Raw genomic sequence first — 25,223 nt, forward strand, 5'->3', positions numbered from 1 at the left:
GCTGTTCTTCATACAGTGTGTATGAGCCAGAAACCAACAGACATATTGACAATAGAACGCACTTCCATTACAGGAATTTGGCAGTGTCGCAAACAACAAAACAACGACCCACACTAGTCATAACCTATTTTGTGTCTAGTTTCCAGCACTATGCTCCCATCTTACTATCCCTATCTCAGCTAGACACACGGTGGTGGTGGCTGTTTGCACTTCAACGTCAACCCCGCCCTCCCCCTCCCATCCCGACCCTACTTGTCTCCATAACCCCCCCCCCCCAGACAAAAGCCTTGCTGTCCCACTGATTGGCAGATGGGGCAACCAGCTGACATCCCGGGCTGGGCCGTTTCATGTTCCCCGGGCGTCCTAAACGCGCGGGCGCCCTGTCCGTGGGCATCGGGTGGCCGAGGAGGAAGCTCTTTTGAGGGGCCGAGGGGGGAAGCGTGGGGACCCGCTCCTCAGGGCGACCAGGAGGAGAGCAAACAGAGGGGACAGACGGCGATGCCTAATCATGTGTTTCTGAGGGTTAATGTGTTTAAAGTATTTGTACGTGTGTGGGTGTGTGTATCGTTGTGTGTATGTGTGTGTATCGGTGTGTGTATGTGTGTGTGTGTGAGTGTTATAGGTAGAGAGGGGCAAATAACAGTGTTTAGGCCTGGTATCTGTTCTTACACCCAGCCACCGAGAGTGGGGGTTACGTGACTGCATTCTACACTAGCCTTCACATACAATAAACACACATCAAACCTACTGCACTAAAGCAAAGCTTGTTGGTTCCATATCATAGAAGATGCTCTCCACTGACCCACAGGAGTAAAGGGGTAGGAGGGCAAGATGCTAATTGGTATATATTGAATTAATCAATACATAAAATAACAGGTATAAATATCCTGATCGCATTGTCTCTCACTCCCCATGCATAGCTCTTTAAAAAATGTATTTCCTACTCTTTTCACTGGCATCAATTGTCTGTCATCAATGTGTCATTGTCATCAGAGGACTAGTATTGACGAGGTGGCACACTTCTCCCTCTCTGCCTCTCCTTTAGTTAATTTCACTTCCCCCCCCTTCTCTTTTTTTATTTTGTATATTTCAGTGCCTCAGATGTAGCAGCTCTTTAAAGCGCCCATGGGGGCCCAGAGTCCTCGCTTTTGTCTCCCATTTCCTTCTGAAACAGTTCATTTTAACGCAATCCCGCTCATCCCTTTTCTGAGCTCTCTCTCTTCCTCACTCTGTGTGTCACTCCGAGGTCAGTGCTGCACTTTCTGCTGTGCGTACAGGGGGGGGGGGGGTATCTTGTGGTTGTGGTTGTAACCTCGAAATAACAGAAAAGAAGCTGGTTTGTGGTTTGAAATAAAATGTCTACCTTTTTAAATGTGCTTTTGAAAATGTGAGATAAGGCTACATTATGAACAGCTATTACTATAAAATCAATATGTTTTACAAACAATTACTCATTGTGAAGTGTAATATGAGCACCTAGTTTTTTTTTCTTCTCATAAATATTTGTTTTGTTTAAGTGGCCTTGTGTATCATTTATATCAACGTAATAATGAACGACACTGCTGAATGAAACATCGATCAGAATGGGTCTTTATACATAGTTGTATTATTAAACTGCCTCCCAATGTATTCATGCTTACATCAATCCAATGGGTGACTTGTTGACCTTCCGTGGGTTTTATCCTTCTTTTGGTAATGTTGCCTTCTATACTTGAAGGGGGAAACCTTTCCTATTACAATGCTGCACTAAGAAGAAGAAATGCTCAGAGGTCTTTCCTCCCAGTCTAAGCTTCGTAGGCTAATCATTACTTTTAAGACTCTAGTTATGTCGATAGGAAGCCTGCTCTTTGTTGAAGCTTATCATTCTCCTAAAAAGTCTAATTACTGTAGATCCACCACTTTCTCTTAACACCGTTGATCCTTGTTAGCATCCACCGTGCAGACTAAATGGGCTGCTAACAGGATGCTATGCTAGCAGTAATAATGGAACTTCACTGGAGCAGGAAGTATCCTGTTCACTCCTGAATTCTGGATGAGCTACATATGACGACTGGTCACTTTCATTTCCCACAAACATCTCCCTAGCTTCATTCTGATATGGCCGCCTCGACGAGTCCACTTAACGTGAGCTAACGTCGCAAGTCGGATTCTTGCGAAAAAACACCTGCGGACCAACAGACAGACAGACAAGCAAACACACAGATGAACCCCACACACACTCAAGTCTGTTGGTTGAGCTCATGCATTGAGGGGTCTGTATGCTGGCTGGCCATTGTGTCGAGTCGGGCCTTTGTCTGTGCAGGCTGAAGCCAGCGATTGCACCTTAGCTACCACAGTTCAAGCGTAAACACTTTTTGTGTGCCACAATATACACTGTTGCCAGTGGACCCCTAAATCCTTGGAACAGCTGAGTCCTAGGGTGTCAAAGATAATGGCGATTTATTTCAATGTGAGGTTCTCATTGCCCCCCCCCAAAAAAAGTTTTCCTCCCCTCCTCCTCCCTCAAACCGATTAAAATTAAGCCGTAAACATGTGAGGCAGGAATTAGCACATTTAGCGAGTCTCCTCTTCCCACATCGCATTTTCGTTCTGGAGCGGCTGACACCCGCAGCCAAACGCGGGTGCAATTTTAATGACTCGCGTCGTTTTTGAAGTCCACAAGAAAAAAGCGGCGCTCGCCGTTTGTGGCAGCGCTAGATATGGCGAGGCCACGGCCGGCCATGATTGGGGGGGAGGGGGGTGGGGGGGACACACGCCTCCGACTCGGACTCGGGCTCTCGATAGGATCGGTGTCATTTTCCTCTCCACGATAAGACGCCTCGCTGACAAGACCCGATTAGGAGAGAAAAAAATCATTATTACGAGGCCTTTCATCCGCCGGGGGGAGTTTACCGATAAACAGCTTACCCGTGGGTAGATTTACTGAAAGCAAAATGTTGGGCTATACGTTAAGGCATATATGTCGGAAATACAGTTTCGGGCTATATTCCGTCTATATTTCTTAGAATTGATTTCTTTCCTTGAGACAAAAGACAAATACATTTCCCCCTTAAAAAATATTTAATAAAAGGTCTCCTTTCTGCCTAACTGCAAACTCAAGCTGTGAAATATTTTAATCCCATCTCTCAGTGCCATGAATCAAACAATTATCAAATAACTTCCTATTCTTTTTGAAACACCACAGCATTCAGATTTTATCAGACTACAAAAAACGAAAGTTATTGAATATGCTATACCTCGAGGAAATCCACTTTAGCAAACTGTCCTTATAAAAGACAAATGAACAAGAACATACTGAAATATTAAAATGACACTGTGCCACAGAATGAATAACCTGAAGCAGAAGTGGAGATAGAGCCTACATTCCTAAGAAAGGGATCTACAATGGGTATATCTCAACGTAGACGCCACAACGTATGTGCAAATGATCTAAATACATTTGTATTAATCAATTCACTACTTCTTGGATAAACATCGCTCTATTATTTGGATGTGACACGCAAAATATTTAGTCTTAATACCTTTTGTAAATAGAAAATCTACCCCACCCTAGACCATGTGAAACACTTTGTTAATTTAGCTTTACATTTTTTTATTACAAAAACAATGTACCACAGCGCCTCTCCTCTATATAAAGATGTCATATAACTGTACTGATGATAAATATATGAATATGCATATATGAAGTGTAAATAGTTTCTTGGTGTCTTGACAATGTATTGCTTTGTATTTTTCTGTCATGTCTTTTGCTGTTCTTGTCTCTAACTGTTCTGTACTCTGTCATGCATTTGTATGTTTGATGTGGACCCCAGGAAGAGTAGCTGCTGCATGTGCAGTAGCTAATGGGGATCCTAATAAAGGGAACTTCCTTCAAACAACGACAGAGGACCACGTAAACAACAGCACAATGTAAGCTATTTGAATTGAAATCAACAGATGAACAGATTCATAAACTTACATTTTCACTATTATCAACATTATGAGGATAGAGAATATTAGACTTAAGTATACTATTTTGTGACTGACGAGATTCTCTGATAAATGACAAATGATACCAGTTAGCAGAATATGACCTTTTATCCTCTTCCCTTATTTTCCTCTTTGCTCGAGACCCAATGTAGCTGGATTTGATACAATGACGCTAAATGGTATTGACAGATAGTTTGATTTATTGTTAGATCTTGTCCTCTCTGTTACCAAATAGCACAAAACAGTTATAAATGTGTTGTCTCATAAGAAGAGAACAAGAAAAGAAAATTCAAGGTTGAAAGCCAGTTCCTAAACAATATTTCTGGGTATTGCTAAATATAGCTTGTTATGTCATTTGCTAAGTGTTTAGCCAAAAAGGATTTGAAGCGCAAGCATCACTTTGGTGGCTAAACACCAAAATAATGATAAAGTCTGATCTTAAGACAGAACGGGGAGAAATTAAGAGAGTGAGAAAGAGAAACGGAGAAAGAAAGGACTAAGATGGAGGGGGGGAGATCGTGCAAGCCGGGGACAAGCGTGAGCCATGTTACTGAGGCACTCCAGCACCCATGGACTCACAGCAAGTCTCAAAGCCATGCTTTGCTTCAAACGAGCGCCGACGACTTAAAAAAAAAAATGTTTACAAAACATATTTATTTATTTCTCCACCCCATCATGTATCTATTTAGTTATCTGTGTCCCCAACACCCTGTGCTCTGCCGCTGGAGTCATGTTCCATGACGACAATCAATGCTCTCTCCCTCCCTCTCCTCCCCTCGACTTTTAATACCGCTGCAGTTGGAAATCAAACTGCTCTAAAACAAATTGATCTAATCTGTAATATAGTTGTCACATCATCACAGGGTCCCTGCATGGTCCGCCTTGGTGACAACTGCAGGGCTGCTTAGCTTAGCCCACGATGTCTGCCTACTGCTTTGTTGGTCGCTTCAATGATTTATCATAAAAAACGAGGGAGATTGAGAGTGGGAGGGAGAGAGAGGGGGGAAGAAAAGGGAGAAAAAGAAAGGCCGGGGCTGTCGATTGAGTCATTGGCACCTTTGATTGACAAGGTCTAATCAGCTTATCTCAGTGCTAATAAAGTTGATGGCCTGCGGTGCTGCTCTCTGCCTGGCACAGAGTGAACTTTGGGCTGCCGAAGGGCCACCAGGGGCCCGGGCCCCGACCCTCTCTGCTTATCTAAACAGGTCTGAAATCAATCCCTAATGAGCTGATTTCATTTTCCCCCATCGATCAGAGCACTGACACCGGGGCCGCGAGCCGAGGAGCGATCTCGGCTTCATCGCTGGCCCCTTGAGTTTCTCTTTTATTCGTTTTGTCCACTTTGTGGTTTGTTTCAGTTGCTTTGCTTTGTTTTCGACCGCTGAGCTTTAAAAAGAGGAAAATGGGGTTGACATTTTGGTGGAGCCAAGATTAGAGGCCTCTGTTTTTTCTAATGATTAATATTCAATACATGTACAATAATATGCCTGTCAAATCATAGATGGGAAAAAAATATTACTTCAAAACACTAACGTGTGCCATCTAACAAACATACACCAACCGGTACAGGCTAAACAAAACAAATTACTCCCAGAAGCATCTTAAGTTGAAACAGAGTGATTGTATTTCTCTTTATTTTCTCAAAAAGTATGATTTTAGGTCAATAATCAATTGAGTACAGTATGCACGTGTGTATAGTGTTCAGATATACTGTAGGTGTATGCACTTCAAAGGAAGCCAGTATTGTATTAATCGCCCCTCAGCAAACAAAACCAACTCTACCCTCTACCTCTCCAATTGATTCTAATCAAGGGGAGAGAGCACTTCAGTACATCTACAAAATGGAATCTGACATGCCATCCATCTCTAAACATGTCTAATCAGACCCCTCTCACATCTTCACAAAGTCAAATTGTGCCTCAGAATCTGACCTCTTTGATTTGGAGTCAGTCTAGCTAGCCTCCTCACATTTTGGGCTTGCAGACACCCTTGATTCAAATGCGTTTAAATTGGCTAACTACATGCCCTCCTCCTGTACTTAGGGCTGTCTTTAAAACAGGCTAGGCCTCCGTCTGCATGTTCATATGCGCGCCTTTTAAGTCTGTGCCCTCCACTAATGAAGTTCTATACTTTATTTATGAGACAAACAGAGGCTGGTTCTTAAGGGTGTGTGTGGTAAATAGCTTGGGATGTCCACAGAGCCTTCTCAATATCCCTCAAAGGGCTTTCAGTGCTCTTGGCAAGCCGGCGCTTTCCAAAATACACTGGAGAGTGTGAAATAGAGAAAAAAAACAGTGCTCAAATAAATTCTCTAAAATGATATTCTGTGAAGACTCACCATTTCAAAGAACTGAGAGGACGTCTTTTTTTATAAAGTGACCTTATGGTACCCTGGCTTTCTTGATTTGTGGTCATTAAGTGGAATGTTATCGATGCCAAAGTAAATGGGGGGGGGGGGGGCAAAGCAGTAGTTGGAGCTCCATCTTTTTTTTCCGCCTTTGTTCAGGATCTCTCTCTCTTTGAAAGAAAAGAGAAACTGTCTTTAAATATGTTTTCTCCCCATTGGTCAATTACAGTACTTATGGGGCATAATTATATATTGTGTGGATTTGGAGGGTGACTTAGAATTATTGTAAAATAGCTACACTAACTGTTCTTCACTAAGGATGCTTTAATTTTCCATCTTAATAAGAGTTTGTTTTTCGTGTAACAGCGTATTTATGACCAGAGGAAGTCTTTGATTGGACAAACACAACACAGATGACTATTGTTTCACCCTTTTAAAACAATATCCATCCCGACATTCAACATTTCAAAGCATATCCTTTATCCATTTTAAGCAATCTTAAAAATGTAGAAATGTTTATGCTTCAGAACGATGAATAAAAGCCCGGTACATACTCATATCATTATCTCTTTTAGTTTGAAAGTGAGATAACTGAATGGGGCATTTGTTAGGCCAAACAAGTGAATTGAGCACTTGCACAAAATAAAATCTTTCAAAAATCTTTTGTGAATTCTGTCAACACTAAAATACAATGAAAAACATTCAACAGAATGACTACAAAACCAAAAAGATCCATTAGCTGGATTTCACAGAATTTCATGTCTTCTCGTGGTGCTGTGATTGTCCACCGATGTAAATATACAGTACAGGTTGTTGAAACAGCATTGGAATGACCACTAGTCAACGTTTGTGTTCTCAGTGCCTTCAGAAAGTATTCATACCCATTGACTTAATCCACATTTTGTTGTGTTACAGCCTGAATTCAAAAATGTATTAAAATTATAATAATTAAAATACATAATACCCTATAATGACAAAGTGAAAACAAGGTTTACACATTTTTGCTAATTTCTTGAAAATTAAAAAAACAGAAATATCTCATGTACATAAGCATTCCCAACCCTAGGTCAACACATGTTAGAATCACCTTTGGCAGGGATTACAGCTCTGCCAAAGGTGACTCTTTTTGAGTAAGTCTCTAAGAGCTTTGCACACCTGGACTGTACAATATTTGCATATTATTACTTGAACAATTCTGTAAGCTCTGTCAAGTTGGTTGTTGACCATCACTACATAGCCATTTTCAAGTCTTGCCATTGATTTTCAAGACGATTTAAGTCAAAACTGCAACTAGGCCACATAGGAACATTTAATGTCTTCTTGGTAAGAAACTCCAGTGTATATTTGGCCTTGTGTTTTTGGTCATTTTCCTGCTGAAAGGTGAATTTGTCCCCCAGTGTCTGTTGGAAAGCAGACTGAACCAGGTTTTCCTCTAGGATTATATCTATTCAGTTTCTTTTTATTCTAAAGAACTCCTGAGTACTTGCCGATGACAAGCATACCCATAACATGATGCACCCACCATCATGCTTGAAAATATAAAGATATGGTACTAAATATAAAGAGTGGTACTCAGTGATGTGTTGTATTTGCCCCAAACATAACGCTTTTTATTCAGGACTTAAAGTCAATTTCTTTGCCACATTTTTTGCAGTTTTACATCAGTGCTTTGATGCAAACAGGATGCATGTTTTAGAATATTTTTATTTTGTATTATTGTTACCAATCTACACTTCTTTGCGAGGCATTGGAAAACCTCACTGGTCTTTGTGGTTCAATCTGTGTTTGAAATGAACTGCACGACCGAGGGAACTTACAGATAATTGCATGTGTGGGGTACAGAGATGACATTGTCATTCAAAAATCATGCTATGTAAGCACATTTTTACTCCTGAACTTATTTAGGTTTGCCATAAGAAAGAGTTTGACTCAAGACATTTCCGCTTTTCAGTTTTGATTAATTTCTAAAAACACAATTCCACTTTGACATTATGGAGTACAGTGTGTAGACCAGTGACACAAAATGTCAATTTAATACATGTTTAATTCAGGCTGTAAATACAACAACATTTTGAAAAAGTCGAGGGGTGCGAATACTTTTTGAAGGCACTGCATTTCTCACACGTCTGGGGTCTCAACACATTTGAGTTCTAAGATTGTTTGTTGTCTGTGGTCTGACAGTGTTCCCAACGTGACTCGGCTGTTGCCTCTCAGCGTTGGTTCTCCCTGAGCATTTGTCGTTTCAGCTTGTGCATCTGAGCGGAGGGCCGGAACCGACAGGAGGGTGAGGGGGGGGGGATCACAGATTAAACACGAGGTGACAAAGGCTCACACCCCACCAAACCCCAAACAACTCACTGCTGGTGTAGACTTGAGCAGTGAGCAGTGTGTGTGGGACCAGGATAAACAACCATTGTTCTCAGTTAGCCGCACAAACAGGGCAGATGAGGGTTCAGAGGGCGCATGACTAGCCCTTACTGTGGAAAGTAATAGGCCCGGGAGGTAGAGCACACGGGTAGAACACGGACCATTTCTTTAACACCAACCAACACACTAGACAAACCATCAAAAAGAGCCATTCAACTGAAATACGTGACTGAATGGAATCAAAATAGGGTCTGCCACAGAGTTCGACACGGGGAAAACAAGAATAATATAAGTCTCGGAGATCATCAGAGAATCATATGAAACAACATTTTTAAGCAGAGAATGCAGATTGTATTTATGAATTTGTGAGTTCTACTTACTGAACATCAAAAGGCAGTGGTCTGTGCACCCCTTTCTCGACGTGAATGATTAAATCTGTCAATGTCACACGCGCGCCATTCCTCCATTATAGTGTAAATGAACAAAACTTTTTCAAAACTACTGCGGAAGCCACAGAAAGCCAGTTGATACTTCAAGAATGAGCTTTGATATCTCTCTAAGGAATACACTGTGACTCAATAATGTTGTGACTGTCAGGAGGAGAAAAAACGAATAACTGGTTTAATCTATTTCAAATCCAAATGAGATAATTTCTCCATATTTAAAGATTTAAAAAACAAAACTAACCTTGGTAATGAGGAAAACACATGACTTTCTGTTCGAGATGGCCATATATTCAGTGATGTTTATTGTGCTTTGTTTGGGTCTCTAAATTAAGAACTAGTGGAGGAAACGCTGACGTTGTTTATTTCAGTAGACCCCTGTCTTTTTGGCGCTATAAAAAACAACTCACACACACACACACACACACGCAGATGCAGGGGAGAAGAGCGTGTGTTTTTCCCAGGAGCCAAACGAGGAGCAGCGGCGCCTGCTCTGTCGCCCGTACACCTCTCTCCCCCTTGCTTGCCTTTGATGTGCTCCTGAAAATGTCACCAGTCGTCAAGGAGTTTTTTCCTCTCTCTCTCTATCCACCTCACGTACGAGCGAGACAATTTGCTGTCGCTCACTCACACCCCCCCCCCTTCCATCCAAACAGAATGCATACCGGTTTCCACTGCTATCTGGTAGCCAGCTTCCAGCCTCCGAGATGACCTTTCCAGCTTCTCTGTGTTGTCCAACAGATGTGCTCTCTAAAACAAATTGGAGAAAAACGAGACAGAAAAATTATGATTGAGAGGGCTGGGAAGCGTTTCAGAGAAACATCTCAACACTGCCATCAAAACACAGACCACCACAACAGCAATGGCCAGTTCCAATATTCTTCATTAACAAACACTTGTAGCAGGTGAAATATCGGTAACATGCATGTTGAGTTGGGGGGGCATATCGCACAGTTGTTACTGCAAAAAGAAAGAAAACTACAAGTACAATAAAGTATCTATTCTTATTCAATATTAAAATAAGTATCACCAGAAGGTTCTTCTCTTTTTTTATTTTTTTCCCCCCTCCTCGTCTTGTTCAGTCTACTGCAAGTAATTACTTCACATTTAGCGCGGAGGGCAAAGTTGATGGAGGGAGGAAGAGCTAATTGAGATGTAATAAATTATCATTTGCAGCTTTCAAGTTCAAAAAAAAAAAAAAACCTGTCAAGGCGATGGCTCTGGAATTAAGGAGGAAAGCCTCATTAAAGTGGAAATCAAACACATTTACTCTCCTAATGTATTTGGTTATGGAACATAAGAAAGATATTGCTTTCTCGAAATTTCTACTGGTGTGGCAAATGGATGATGACAGACCAAGTAGACCACTTCAGGAGGTGACCATAGGACCATATCATGCCAATCAATTTGGAAGTGTGTTACGTAAAAGAGTGAGTACTGAAATGCAACATTAGCCTAACATAATTACCGAAGGCTGAGTAAACAGAAAGCACCAAAATACACAACACACACATCAGCGACATGTACCATGCAATCATATAAACCAGGACCAGTGACAGTTACATCCTAAACAAATGGACACAGAGATATATTGACAATAATGGATTATAGGTACTCTTAAACGGCATGTGCAAACATGACATGTTTAGCAGACCTATACCGGTGCTGACCAGTTAGTATTAGCCACTTACTATACTAGATTATCCTTGTATAGACTAAGAGCAATCCTTACAACCACGAGTTCCAGTTCCAGAATACATCTTCACAACCGCATATCAAGCCTTGTACACAGAGTGCACTGTATGTTGACATACTCAGAGGTATCAACAACTGACAAGGCTGCCCACGATGTACAGCTGTTCTAAAAGGGTTATTCAAGGTACTTTGTGTTTCTTAAATAAGCAAGTGATTGATTGGATCATTTTTCAAAGAGAGAGGTGTTTTCTTTATCTAGACACTGGTAGGAGTTGTAATAGAATATTACATTTGGCATCAACAACGTCAGTGAATGACATGGCCAACATCCACCCCGAGCCGTTCTCTTCTGAAAGACAGGTCGTTCCGTTTGATTTCCATCCCTGTTTTGACCGCACCCTTTTCCATTTGAACAAAACGTTCCATACATATTGGCCCCTGTTAGAAGTGGTTGAGTAGTGAGCCATAAACAACCAAAAATGTGATTTGCAAATACAGAATGCAACATTTAAATAAAAATCCCAGTCTGTAAATATGCCCGTGTAGTTTCACAAACATATGCCATGATCAAAAAGCATACGAGTCATCGTTAACAAAAAACAAATTATGCTTAGCAAATACGTTCGTTGGATTTTAGAAATGGGACAACATTTGTGATGCCATGGATTACATTTATGACCTGCATTTTATGTACACTGAACAAAAATATAAACGCAACATGTAAAGTGTTGGTCCAATGTTCCATGATTTGAAATAAAAGATCCCAGACATTTTCCATACGTACAAAAGCTGTCTCTCAAATTGTGTGCACAAATTTGTTTCTGTCCATGTTAGTGAGCCTTTCTCATTTGCCAAGATAATCCATCTACTTGACAGGTGTGACATATCAAGAAGCTGATTAAACAGCATGATCATTACACAGGTGCACCTCGTGCTGGGGACAATAAAATGCGCAGTTTTGTTGCATAACACAATGCCACAGATGTCTCACGTTTTGAGGGAGTGCAATTGGCATGCTGACTGCAGGAATGTCCACCAGAGATGTTGTCAGATAATTGAATGCTCATTTCTCTACCATTTCTCTACCATAAGCTGCCTCCAACGTTGTTTTAGAGAATTCGGCGTCCAACCGGCCTCACAACAGCAGACCACGTGTATGACGTCGTGGTTTGCTGATGTCAACGTTGTGAACACATTGCGCCATGGTGGCGATGGGGTTATGGTATGGGCAGGCATAAGCTACAGACAATGAGGACAATTGCATTTTATCAATGGAAATTTGAATGCAGAGAGATACCGTGATGAGATCCTGAGGCCCATTGTTGTGCCATTCATCCGTCTCCATCACCTCATATTTCAGCATGATAATGCATGGCCCCATGTTGCAAGGATCTGTACACAATTTCTGTTAGCTGAAAATGTCCCAGTTCTTCCATGGCCTGCATGGCAGACATGTCACCCATTGAGCACGTTTGGAATGCTGTGGATCGACATGTACGACAGCTTGTTCCAGTTCCCAACAATATCCAGCAACTTCACACAGCCATTGAAGATAAGTGGGACAACATTCCATAGGCAACAAATCAACAGCCTGATCAACTCTCTGCGAAGGAGACGTGTCACGCTGCATGAGGCAAATGGTGGTCACACCAGACACAGACTGGTTTTCTGATCCACGCCCATACATTTTCTTTGTGACCAACAGATGCATATTTGCATTCCCAGTCATGTGAAATCCATAGATTAGGACTTTATTTATTTCAATTGACAGATTTCCTTAAATGAACTGTAACGCATTTATATTTTTGTTCAGTATATTTACATTTGTGAGTTGCCCCACATATTTGTGAGTTGCATTTTATGGATCAGTTTGTGCATATTAATGAAACAGCATCAAGATTAGGAGATCTTCAGTTCTCTTAAAAATATCATAAAAACAAATATATCACATACTTACTTTTAGAAATGCATCCATTTGGTATCCTAGCTTCCTTTCCTTCTTTTCTTTCCTAATTTCCTTTACTTGATACATTTCCTTCCTTTCCTCTCCCTTTGTTTCCTAACTCTCTTTCCTCCCATCTTAGCTTACTTTCCTCATTTCCTGGCTCACTTTCCTTCTCTAGCCTTTTACCATTCTCCCTTTCCCTCGTATTCTATAATTTCCTAGCTTCCCCCCATTTCCTTTCCTTGTTTCCTTTCCTAGCCCCATTTATTTTCCGCCTTTCATAGATTCCTTTCCTCATTTGCTAGGAAAGGGAGTTAGGAAAAGAGGAAAGGAAATGGTGCTAGGAAAGCTAAGGAGAGGAGGAAAGGAAGGAAAGGGAGAAAGGAAATAGGCTAAGAAAGGAGAAAAGGGGAAAAGGAGGTGAGGAAAGGGTGCTAAGGAAGGAAAGGGAGCAAGGAAAGGAGGAAAGAAAGCTAGGATTTAAACAATAACATTTTTAAAGATAATTGAAGATCTCCAAATCTGGTTCCCAGATCATTAACCTGCACAAATTGACCATAAAACACAACTCACAAATGTAAAGAAAGACATAAATGCGTAAAATGCTGATCACAAATGTAATTAATCCGTGGAGTCACAAATGTTTTCACATTCACAAAAACATATTTAACCACTGTCGTGTTCGCAAAGCTAGAAATATGTTTTGTAAAATGAGCCGCGTTAATATACATGTAATTTTTGCTAATCACCACATTCAATGTCATTGTATTATTACATTATAAATGGCCCTAACAAGCCATTCAGATAGATATGCAGAAAAGTCACAGTCAAGGGTTGTGCCATCTTTTATAATAACCTGAACTCAATTATACATCTAGGCCTACATATAGGTAATTTGCCTTGGGATTCTCCAGTCTTTCAGTAGTCATGTCTTTACTGAACCTACATGTGTGACGTTTTAAACCCTTTTAACACGAGTTATGTTACGCAAGCCCAACAAGGCTACCATAGACATACCATAGATCCACCACTCAGATGAATGGTAACTCTCTCTGTAAGGGGTTTCCACCCATTTTGAAAGAGGGAGAGGAGCGCTGGAATCTCTAGTTCTAGTTAACCTGTCAAAAATGTGTACCAGCTAATCACTCCAAGGAAATAAAATAGATAAAATAAGACGACATCCCACTTTTCAAACTTTGACAATCAGAGGGATGGGAACAGAGAAGAGAAAAAATGCCTCCATTTTTGATTTACCCGTCTTCTCCTTGCTGGTTGACAGATGTCATTTAAAACTGCAGAAATACTTTTAATAGTTAAAGGGAGGGAGGGGCAGAGGATGTTGGTGGGAGAGAGTGAGGTGGAGAGGAGGGAGAGAGAGAAGGGAGCTGGCGGGTGGTGGGTGGCTGGGTGTGCAGAGTGACGGTGGTGTGCCGATGCGCGCCGTGCGGGGAGAGAGAAGGGAGTCAGCTCGGCTTAATGAGCCCCTATGGATCAGCGGAGATGGAGGGGACGTATTGACATGCAACGCTTAAGCTAATACACCTAGACCATGGCTGTGCCTGTGTGCCTCGGAGCACAAGGAAGCCGGGGATACTGACAGAGGAGCTCACTCCCCCGTTCTTCAAAGAGCTCAAGTGATTAGTATGTTATCATTACCATTCGAAACGTGATTTTCCTATTCCCTCTCGGCAAAGGTGACACGTCTCGGGGAGACGGCCAGCAGACTTGCTGCGGTGAAAAGCCACTTCAAAGCATTTCCCTGAATTTCTTTCTCCCGCTATCTCTCTCTCCCTCGTTCTGTCTACTTTTCGGTGGGGGGTTATTCGGGGATGTGCTGGTGGTAGCGGTTGTGGGGTGGGGTGGGGGTCATTAGAATAATGCGCACAGCCAGGTTTGACGTTGACGTAACCTGAAGGAAGGGTTGAGAGTGCAGCCCAGCCGGCACAGATCCAGTAACGACACCGCAACACCGGTCATATAACGACTTCAGCCAGAGAAATAAACCAACCAACAGGGAAGTAACCAAAAGTATGTGGACACCTGCTAGTCGAACACCTCAATCCAAAATCACAGGCATTAATATGGCGTGGGTCCCACCTTCGCTGCTGTAAGGGAAGGCTTTCCACTAGATGTTGGAACAGTGCTGCAGGGACTTGCTTCCATTCAGCCACAAGAGCATTTATGAGGTCTGGCACTGATGTTATGCCCGGCTTGGTGTTCCAATGTAATGGGGTTGAGGTCAGGGCTCCGTGCAGGCCAGTCAAGTTCTTCCACACCGATCTCAACAAACGATTTCTGTATGGACTTCGCTTTGTGCACGGGGGCAGTCATGCTGACACAGGAAAGGGTCTTTCCCCACAAAGTTGGAAGGACAGAATCGTCTAGAATGTCATTGAATGCTGTAGCATTAAGACTTTGCTTCACTGAGCCTCCCGAGTGGCGCACTGCATCCCAGTGCTAGAGGCGTTACTACAGACCCGGGTTCATTCCCGGGCTGTGCCACAACTGGCCGTGGCCGGGAGTCCCATAGGAGGGCGCACAATTGGCCCAGCATCGTCCAGGTTAGGGGAGGGTTTGGCCGGTGGGGCTTTACTTGGCTCCTTGTGGCAGGCTGGGGGCCTGCAGGCTGACTCCGGTCACCAGTTGAGCGGTGTTTACTCCAACACATTGGTGCGGCTGGCTTCCGGGTTAGGCTGACAGGTGTTAAGGAGCGTAGTTAGGCGGGTCATGTTTCGGAGGAAGAATGACTCCACCTTTGCCTCTCCTGAGCCTGTTGGGGAGTTGCAACGATGAGACAAGATCGGAAATTGGGGAGGAAAAGGGGGGTATTATACAAACAAAAAAATTCCTTTACTGGAACGAAGAGGCCTAAACCATGAAAATCAGCCACAGACCATTATTCCACCACCAGACTTTACAGTGGACACTACTCATTTGGCAGGTACTGTAGCGTTCTCATTGCATCCGCCAAACCCAGAATTGTCCGTCGGACTGCCAGATGTGAAGCATCACTCCAGAGAATGCGTTTCCACTGCTCCAGAGTCCAATGGCAGCGAGATTTACACCACTCCAGCCAACACTTGGCATTGCGCATGGTGATCTTAAGCTCCTGACGAACAGTTTTTGTGCTGAAGTTGCTTCCAGAAGCAGTTTGGAACTCGGGAGTGAGTGTTGCAACAGAGGACAGACGATTGTTACATGCTACGCACATCAGCACTGGCGGTCCCGTTCTGTGAGCTTGTGTGGCCTACCACTTTGCAGTTGAGCCGTTGTTGCACCAAGACATTTCCACTTCACAGTAACAGCACTGACAGTTGACCCGGGGCAGCTCTAGCCGGTCAGAAATTTGACAAACTGACTTGTTGAAAAGGTGGCATCCTATGACGGTGCTACGTTGAAAGCCACTGAGCTTTTCAGTAAGGCCATTCTACTGCCAATGTTTGTCCTTGGAGATTGCATGGCTCTGTGCTCGATGTTATACACCTGTCAGCAACGGGTGTGGCTGAAACAGCCAAATCTACTCATTTGAAGGGATGTCCACATACTTTTGTATATATAGCAAACTAGGCGGCAAACTAGGGTGGTCCTCGTACACGAAACAGGTATCAAATGCATTTGTAGGTATGAGTACTAAACAGGTCCCAAATCCATAACCTAATACCTACATTAGAAAACAACATAAACAACAACAAAACATATATATATTTTTTTACCTGTACAACAATCTCTCTACTTGTGCAATGGGACAAGAGGACGGACTAAGGGCAGAATTTCTCCCTTCAGAAATGTGATTGTGCATTTCCCTAAGCCACCCAGTCAGTGTCAGAATCTTCCCTGCTACTCATTTAAATAAAGTGCCAAGTTGCTGGCCACTCCTGGTGAGCTACAACAGACAATATCAAGCCTTTACCCCTGTGGCTTTGACAGAGGAGCCGAGTCACCAAAACATCACAAGAATAAACACACAAACACGTGCAGTCATACACGCAGACACACACAGGGATGCATATATACAGGCGCATACACATTGACCTATAAATAAATACCTTCCATATACCGTACCTCCAAAAGAAATAATGGCCTGTTATCGAAATAATTGTTCTTCTCATGCAGCTAAACATCAAATGATTTAAAAACAGTCCATGATAAATATTGTGCGTCTGCGAGTGCATTGGTGCACTTCCCCATTGCCGCATATGCCTTTTTATCTGACACCTACATTTGAAACAAAGACCTTCTTAGGAACTATAAAAATTGGATTTGTTTTTGTTGTCCCCCCCCCGTTGGAGAACTGCACTTCAGTCGTACGTTATTAACAGACAGCCCCAGAACAATGCAGCTGCAGCTCAAAAGAATGTCTTCCTTCCATTTTCTGCTGCCTTTTATTAAATATCAAACACCAGCAGTTACTATCACCATTTTCCAAAGTTCAGATGATTCCTTATTATTTCAATAAGGGGGGGGGGGAGTCGAAGTGAATACTGATGACAGCTGTGATTCAGACTGACTGTGTGATCTTCTCTGCGGTTTGTTTGGGACTTGTAAGACGAGGAATTACAAGTGTCAAACAGCTGTGAATATGGGTGCTAAATATTTAAACATGTTTTCCAGCTGGGGAAAAAGTATAGTTTTTAAAAGGGGGCTTAAGTGTGTATAAGCTGCGCCAGCCTTTGATTCAAAAGCAGGAAGAACGGGAGGGAAAAGGAGTAGACAGAAGGGTTGTGATGGTGAAGAGGGCGCGAATCAAACCAAATGAAATAGCAGTGCGTTCCAAAGGGGAAGAACAGGTGAGGTAACGAAAGGTGTCTCCTGACCGGGGGCAACTGGGAAAAGCACTGTGTGGAAAAGCACTGTGTCAAGGTGGAGGGAAGGGGAAACAAAAGCAAATGAAAAGAAGTCTGGAGAGAACAGTAGTGATGGTTCTAAATTATGAATGGACGTGAATGGATGCTTTGATAGAAATTGTATGAAAAACAACAAAAACATTCACAAATGCTAAGAATCCTGCATATGCACATTCACAGACACCCTTAAAACACAAGCACACACAAGCTCAGACAACATCCTCTCCCTCAATGATAGCAAGACAAAGGAGCTGTTAGGGGACTACAGGAAACGGAGTTCCCGTTCACATTGATGGGACTGTAGTGGAGTGGGTTGAGAGCTTCAAGTTCCTCGGTGTCCACATCACTAAGGATCTATTGTGGTCCACACACACCAACACAGTCATGAAGAGGGCATGACAACACCTCTTCCCCCTCAGGAGGCTGAAAAGATTTGGCATGGGACCTCAGATCCTCAAAAAGTTCTACAGCTGCACCATTGAGAGCATCGTGACTTGCTGCATCACCGCATGGTATGGCATCTGCTTGGCATCCGACCGCAAGGCACTACAGAGGGTAGCGCATATCGATTGTGCATTTGTTCTATTCAGAGGGTGAATGGGCAAGACAAAATATTTGTCTGTGAGCGGGGTATGGTAGTGGGTGCCAGGCACACAGGTTTGAGTGTGTCAAGAACTGCAACGCTGCTAGGTTTTTTCACGCTCAACAGTTTCCTGTGTGTATCAAGAATGGTCCACCACCCAAAAGGACATCCAGACAACTTGACACAACAGTGGGGAAGCATTGGGGTCAACATGGGCCAGCATCCCTGTGGAACGCATGACACATTGTAGAGTCCATGCCCCGACGAATGGAGGCTGTTCTGAGGGCAAAAGGGAGGTGCAACTCAATATTAGGAAGGCGTTTCTAATGTTTTGTACACGCAGTGTATATCGCTACTAAACCTACATCAGAAGAAACAACCGCCGTTTGTGGTCTGTTTGAATATAAATGGTGAATGCAACGTTTGAGTGTACCAAACTGAACTCCAATCAGGTTATATATTACATCTCATGTCAGCCCATGTGGTCTTTCACCAGCTATCAAGCAGCCCATGGCCACCAACCATGCTCACACCCAGCCAGTGTTCATTTGGGTTCAAACCAGACGGGACAAATCAATCCCATCTACTGTCAGTCTCATCATATAAAACCAAGCACTCTGCCAATTCAACGGTATCCTATAAGAAACGTATTGAACGGCGGAGTAGCAATGGTGGGGGGCGGCATCAAGGGGTCCTGCCGACGGTGCTAGATTGTTGAGCGAGGATTGCAGATAGGAGATCCTCTCTATGATCACATTACAGTGAGAAAGCTTCCACAGGCCACATGTTACACAAAACCACAATACAAAAGTCAAAGATATGTACTGTGCAGGCCAACATAAACACAAAAGCTGGAGGATAGAAAACTTTGAGGCAAGATCATTTTGAGCCTTCAAAAAATCAAAATCAAACCAAATTGTATTCGTCACATGCTCAGTCAACAGCAGGTGAGGACTAACAGTGAAATGCTTACTTACGGGACCCTCCCACCAAAAACAGAGAGAAAAATAGAAAAATAATAACAGTAGGAATAAATACTCAATGAGTAACGATAACCTTGGCTATATACACGGGGCACCAGTACCGAGTCGATGTGCAGGGGTACGAGGTAGACATGTACATATAGGTAGGGATAAAGTGACTAGGCAACAGGATAGATAATAAACAGTAACAGCAGCGTATGTGATGAGTCAAAGGGGAGTGCAAAAAGGGTCAATGCAGATAGTTAAATAGTTAACCAATAGCTACCCGGACTATTTAGCAGTTTTGTGGATTAGAAGCTGTTAGAAGCTGTTTAGGGTTCTGTTGGTTCCAGACTTGGTGCATCAGTACCGCTTGCCGTGCGGTAGAAGAGAGAAAAGTATTTGACTTGGGAGGCTGGAGTCTTAGAAAATGTTTGACACCACCAGGTAAAGAGGTCCTGGATGGCAAGGGAGCTCGGCCCCAGTTATGTACTGTGCTGTACGCACTACTCTCCGTAGCACCTTGCGGGCAGATTCCAAGCAGTTGCCGTACCAAGCGGTGATGCAGCCAGTCAAGATGATCTCATTGGTGCAGCTGGAGAACTTTTGAAAGATCTGAGGGCCCCTGCTGAATATTTTCAGCCTCCTGAAGGGGAAGCGGCATTGTCGTGCCCTCTTTAGGACTGTATTCGTCTTGTGTGGACCATGATGATTCCCTTAGTGAGGTGGACACCGAGGAACTTGAAGCTCCCGGCCTGCTCCACTACAGTCCCGTCGATGTGGATGTTGGCGTGCTTGGCCCTGCATTTCGTGTCGTCCACGATCTTTGACCACCTCCCTGTAGGCCATTTCATCCTCGTCAAAGTCTCATTAGATGCAGTATTGTTATATGAACGTCTCTTGCCATTAATGAAGTGATCAAATAAGCCAGAAAAAAGCCCCCATCCAGAATGTAGTCATTGTTTGCATTGACATATCGTAAAGAAGGTATCTAACTAATATATTAATTATACTGATAACCGGGGGTGAAAGTAGATTTAAAAATCAGTGAATATGTACACTCATCGGGGACATGGCCAACGCTGTCCACTGGTACCAGTAAGATAACTTAATTGAGCGAACAGTAGCCTAAGAATTTTGATAACTTAAAGACATATTGGAGTCTTTTCCTTTGTAATCTCAATACAGCAATAGCCATTTGCATTCCAAACAGTTTTCCCACAATTGTATTTTTAAATATTGCAATATGCCTGGCTGGGTTTCTGCTTTTCACTGACAGTCGCAATTTAACAATCTATTTGGTATTTGCGGTGCGTGCTGCCCAAATTGCGGGCCCTCCCTCCCTCCCTCCCTCCCTCCCTCCCTCCCGACCGACCGTAGGTTACACCATTTAAAACAATCCACAGCTTTTGCTTTTTAATAAGCTAATGATCCTCTGTGGACAAATCATGCTTTCTGGTGTAGTAGCCTATTTTGAATGTTTTGTATTTATTTCCGTATAGACAGGAGTAAGCTAATTAGGCTATATCATTATGGCCCCTAGAGATGATCATAGAGATGCCGCCTATGCCTTTTAATGTGGCATAAACACAACCAGTTATGTTTTCATCCGATTGTCAAACAATCACTTAACAAAGGCGCTCCTGTAGGCTACCCGCGCACATTTGTTCACTCACAAAATAATTTCAGCACCCGAACACCAACAGTGCACTGTGCACCCGCAATTTGATGAATGAAAGATACATCAGTTACAAAACACCTACAATACCAGTCAAAAGTTTGGACACCTACTCATTCAAGGGTTTTTCTTTATTTGTACTATTTTCAACATTGTATAATAATAGTGAAGACATCAAAACTATGAAATAACACATACGGAATCATGTAGAAACCAAAACAATGACTTAAAGAAATCAAAATATAATTTAAATTCTTCAAAGTAGCCACCCTTTGCCTTGATGACAGCTTTGCACACTATTGGCATTCTCTCAACCAGCTTCTCCTGGAATGCTTTTCCAAAAGTTTTTAAGAAGTTCTCACATATGCTGAGCACTTGTTGGCTGCTTTTCCTTCACTCTGCAACTCCAACTCATCCCAAACCTTCTCAATTGGGTTGAGGTCGGGTGATTGTGGAGGCCAGGTCATCAGATGCTGCCCTCCATCACTCTACTTCTTGGTCAAATAGCCCTTACACAGCCTGAAGGTGTGTTGGGTCATTGTCCTGTTGAAAAACAAATGATAGTCCCACTAAGCGCAAACCAGATGGGATGGCATGTCGCTGCAGAATGCTGTGATAACCATTATGGCTAAGTATGCCTTGAAATCTAATTAATCACCAACAGTGTCACTAGCAATGCACCCCCACACCTCCTCCATGCTTTACGGTGGGAACCACAAATGTGGAGATCATCCATTCACCTACTCTGCATCTCACAAAGACACGGCGATTGGAACCAAAAATAATAATAATTTGGACTCATCAGACCGATTTCCACTTGGCCAAAGCAAGTTCTTATTGGTGTATTTCAGTAGTGGTTTCTTTACAGCAATTCGACCATGAAGGTTTGATTCACACAGTCTCCTCTGAACAGTTGATGTTGAGATGTGTCTGTTACCTGAACTCTGTGCAGCATTTATTTGGTCTGCAATTTCTGAGGCTGGTAACTCTAATGAACATATCCTCTGCAGCAGAGTCAACTCTGGGTCTTCCTTTCCTGTGGCGTTCCTCATGAGAGTCTGTTTCATAGCGCTTGATGGTTTTGCGACTGCACTTGAAGACACTTTCAAAGTTCTTGAAATTTTCTGTAATGACTGACCTTCATGTCTTTAAGTAATGATTGACTGTTGTTTCTCTTTGCTTATTTGAGCTGTTCTTGCCATAATATGGACTTCGTATTTTACCAAATAGGGCTATCTTCTGTATACCACCCATACCTTGTCACAACACAACTGATTGTCTCAAACACATTAAGAAGGAAAGAAATTCCACAATTTAACTTTTAACAAGGCACACCTGTTAAATGAAATTCATTCCAGGTGACTACCTCATGAAGCTGGTTGAGAGAAGGCCAAGAGTATGCAAAGCAGTCATCAAGGAAAAGTGTGGCTACTTTGAAGAATATAAAATATAAACTCAGCAAAAAAAGAAACGTCCCTTTTTCAGGACCCTGTCTTTCAAAGATAATTCGTAAAAATCCAAATAACTTCACAGATCTTCATTGAAAATGGTTTAAACACTGTTTACCATACTTGTTTAAATGACCCATAAACAATTAATGAACCTGTGGAACGGTCGTTAAGACACTAAAAGCTTACAGACGGTAGGCAATTAAGGCCACAGTTATGAAAACTTAGGACACTAAAGAGGCCTTGATACTGACTCTGAAAAACACCAAATGAAAGATGCCCAGGGTCCCTGCTCATCTGCATGAATGTTCCTGAGGCATGCTGCAAGGAGGCATGAGGATTGCAGATGTGGCCAGGGCAATAAATTGCAATGTCCATACTGTGAGACGCCTAAGACAGCGCTACAGGGAGACATGACGGACAGCTGATCGTCCTCGCAGTGGCAGACCACGTGTAACAACACCTGCACAGGATTGGTACATCTGAACATCACACCTGTGGGACAGGTACAGGATGGCAACAACTGCCCTAGTTACACCAGGAACGCACAATCCCTCCATCAGTGCTCAGCCTGTCGGCAATAGGCTGAGAGAGGCTGGACTGAGGGCTTGTAGGCCTATTGTAAGGCAGGTAGGTCCTCACCAGACATCACCGGCAACAACGTCACCTATGGGCACAAACCCACCGTCGCTGTACCAGACAGGACTGGCAAAAAGTGCTCTTCACTGACGAGTCACGGTTTTGTCTCACCAGTGGTGATGGTCGGATTCGCGTTTATCGTTGTAGGAATGAGCGTTACACCGAGGCCGGTACAATGGAGCGGGATCAATTTGGAGATGGAGGATCCGTCATGGTCTGGGGTGGTGTGTCACAGCATCATCGGACTGAGAATGTTGTCATTGCAGGAAATCTCAACGCTGTGAGTTACAGGGAAGACATCCTCCTCCCTCATGTGGTACCCTTCCTGCAGGCTCATCCTGACATGACCCTCCAGCATGACAACGCTGTGTGTTACAGGGAAGACATCCTCCTCCCTCATGTGGTACCCTTCCTGCGGGCTCATCCTGACATGACCCTCCAGCATGACAACGCTGTGCCTTACAGGGAAGACATCCTCCTCCCTCATGTGGTACCCTTCCTGCGGGCTCATCCTGACATGACCCTCCAGCATGACAACGCTGTGTGTTACAGGGAAGACATCCTCCTCCCTCATGTGGTACCCTTCCTGCAGGCTCATCCTGACATGACCCTCCAGCATGACACTGCCACCAGCCATACTGCTCGTTCTGTGCGTGATTTCCTGCAAGACAGGAATGTCTGTTCTGCCATGGCCAGTGAAGAGCCGGATCTTAATCCCATTGAGCACGTCTGGGACCTGTTGGATCGGAGGGTGAGGGCTAGGGCCATTCCCCCCAGAAATGTCCGGGAAATTGCAGGTGCCTTGGTGGAAGAGTGGGGTAACATCTCACAGCAAGAATGGGCAAATCTGGTGCAGTTTATGAGGAGGAGATGCACTGCAGTACTAAATGCAGCAGGTGGCCACACCAGATACTGACTGTTACTTATGATTTTAACCCCCCCTTTGTTCAGGGACACATTATTCCATTTCTGTTAGTCACATGTCTGTGGAACTTGTTCAGTTTATGTCTCAGTTGTTGAATCTTGTTATGTTCATACAAATATTTACATATGTTAAGTTTGCTGAAAATAAAACACAGTTGACAGTGAGAGAACGTTAAATTTTTTTGCTGAGTTTATTTCAATTTGTTTAACACTTTTTGGGTTACTACACGATTCCATGTGTTATTTCATAGTTTTGATGTCTTCATTATTATTCTACAATGTAGAATATAGTGAAAATAAAGAAAACCCTTGAATGAGTAGCTGGATACCACCCGGTTTCCAGTCAATTTGCTAATTTGTCATGTGGCATGTTGTATAAATTGTGAAAGGCTCACATTTCACCGGTACAGCATACCCCCACTCTTTGTTTTACAGGGACGCCGTACCAGACCGTACCGCCTTACTTTCACCCCTTCTGATAACTGACCACACCACCTCCTTTATTGCTATAACAAATACAAAACCACAACAAATGGCATTACGACTACACCTGACTTTACAAGACTTACAGTTAGTTCTAAATGAAAGTAACAAGGGCAAAATACGGAATCCACTAATTAGGCATGATACTGAACAACCATGATTGCCGAGCATAAAGATGTTGATGGTTTTCTGATAAAACAGGGTTGCCCCCTGTAGCACTGTCTTGATGTGTACTTTATGCCAGCCTTTTCCTCATGCTTGTTTTGAAAAGAGTGTGCTATCGGAAAAAACTATCTTCCTTTTCAGATTTTTACAGAAAATGGATTTCATTGAATTCATCCCCATAAAGGCTCATAAGAGCCTCACCAATAGCCTTGGCCTTATGGCTGCAGAGATGAGGGCACAGAAATTCAGACGGAAAGGAATCTAAAAACAGGAAAGGCAGAGAGGCACTCACCTCTTCACTTAACTTCATCAACTGCCACGCGAAAGCAAGAGAGAGAGAGAGAGAGAGAGAGAGAGAGAGAGAGAGAGAAAAATATCAAAAAGAAAAGACATGGCAGGAAGCAGATCAGTCATGTGGCTGGGTTCCCGAATTAACCTTGACGATTTATACGTTTGCACGTTTAGCATTTAGAAATCACAGACAAACACATTAAACGAAGCTAAACACGAGACTCGTGCAGACCTTTTTTTGAACAAACAAAGATCAAGTTCCCGCGCTGTCACACGAGACAAAAGAGAGGGAATGGATTGCTCGACTCGCGGTGTCTAAACTAGCACCATCAAGGAAGTCACATCACAACACTTGATGTGTCAAAAAGGGAGAAGAAAATAGATCCCACTCTGTACAGTAGGAAAATACAGTTTGGATACAGTATGCATAGAAGCTTGAT

At 43.0% G+C, this 25,223-nt stretch overlaps 1 protein-coding gene across 2 annotated transcripts in view; it reads right to left on the reverse strand.

Annotated features, from left to right (window-relative positions):
* The window catches only part of LOC115143991 (vesicle transport through interaction with t-SNAREs homolog 1A-like), a 174,511-nt gene that overhangs the window by 106,177 nt on the left and 43,111 nt on the right, over window positions 1-25,223 (reverse strand). The window contains exons 5-6 of one of the 2 annotated variants that reach the window (XM_065002415.1): window positions 9,792-9,876; window positions 5,599-8,571 (exon numbers count right to left, since the gene is read on the reverse strand). In XM_065002415.1, the coding sequence (XP_064858487.1) occupies window positions 8,435-8,571; window positions 9,792-9,876 (222 nt within the window). In that variant the 3' untranslated portion in view covers window positions 5,599-8,434. Of the gene's footprint in view, window positions 1-5,598; window positions 8,572-9,791; window positions 9,877-25,223 lie in introns of those variants that run through there. The other variant, XM_029684546.2, reaches the window with a different exon arrangement.

The sequence above is a fragment of the Oncorhynchus nerka genome, linkage group LG16 (assembly GCF_034236695.1).
Source record: "Oncorhynchus nerka isolate Pitt River linkage group LG16, Oner_Uvic_2.0, whole genome shotgun sequence".
Taxonomy (NCBI): domain Eukaryota; kingdom Metazoa; phylum Chordata; class Actinopteri; order Salmoniformes; family Salmonidae; genus Oncorhynchus; species Oncorhynchus nerka.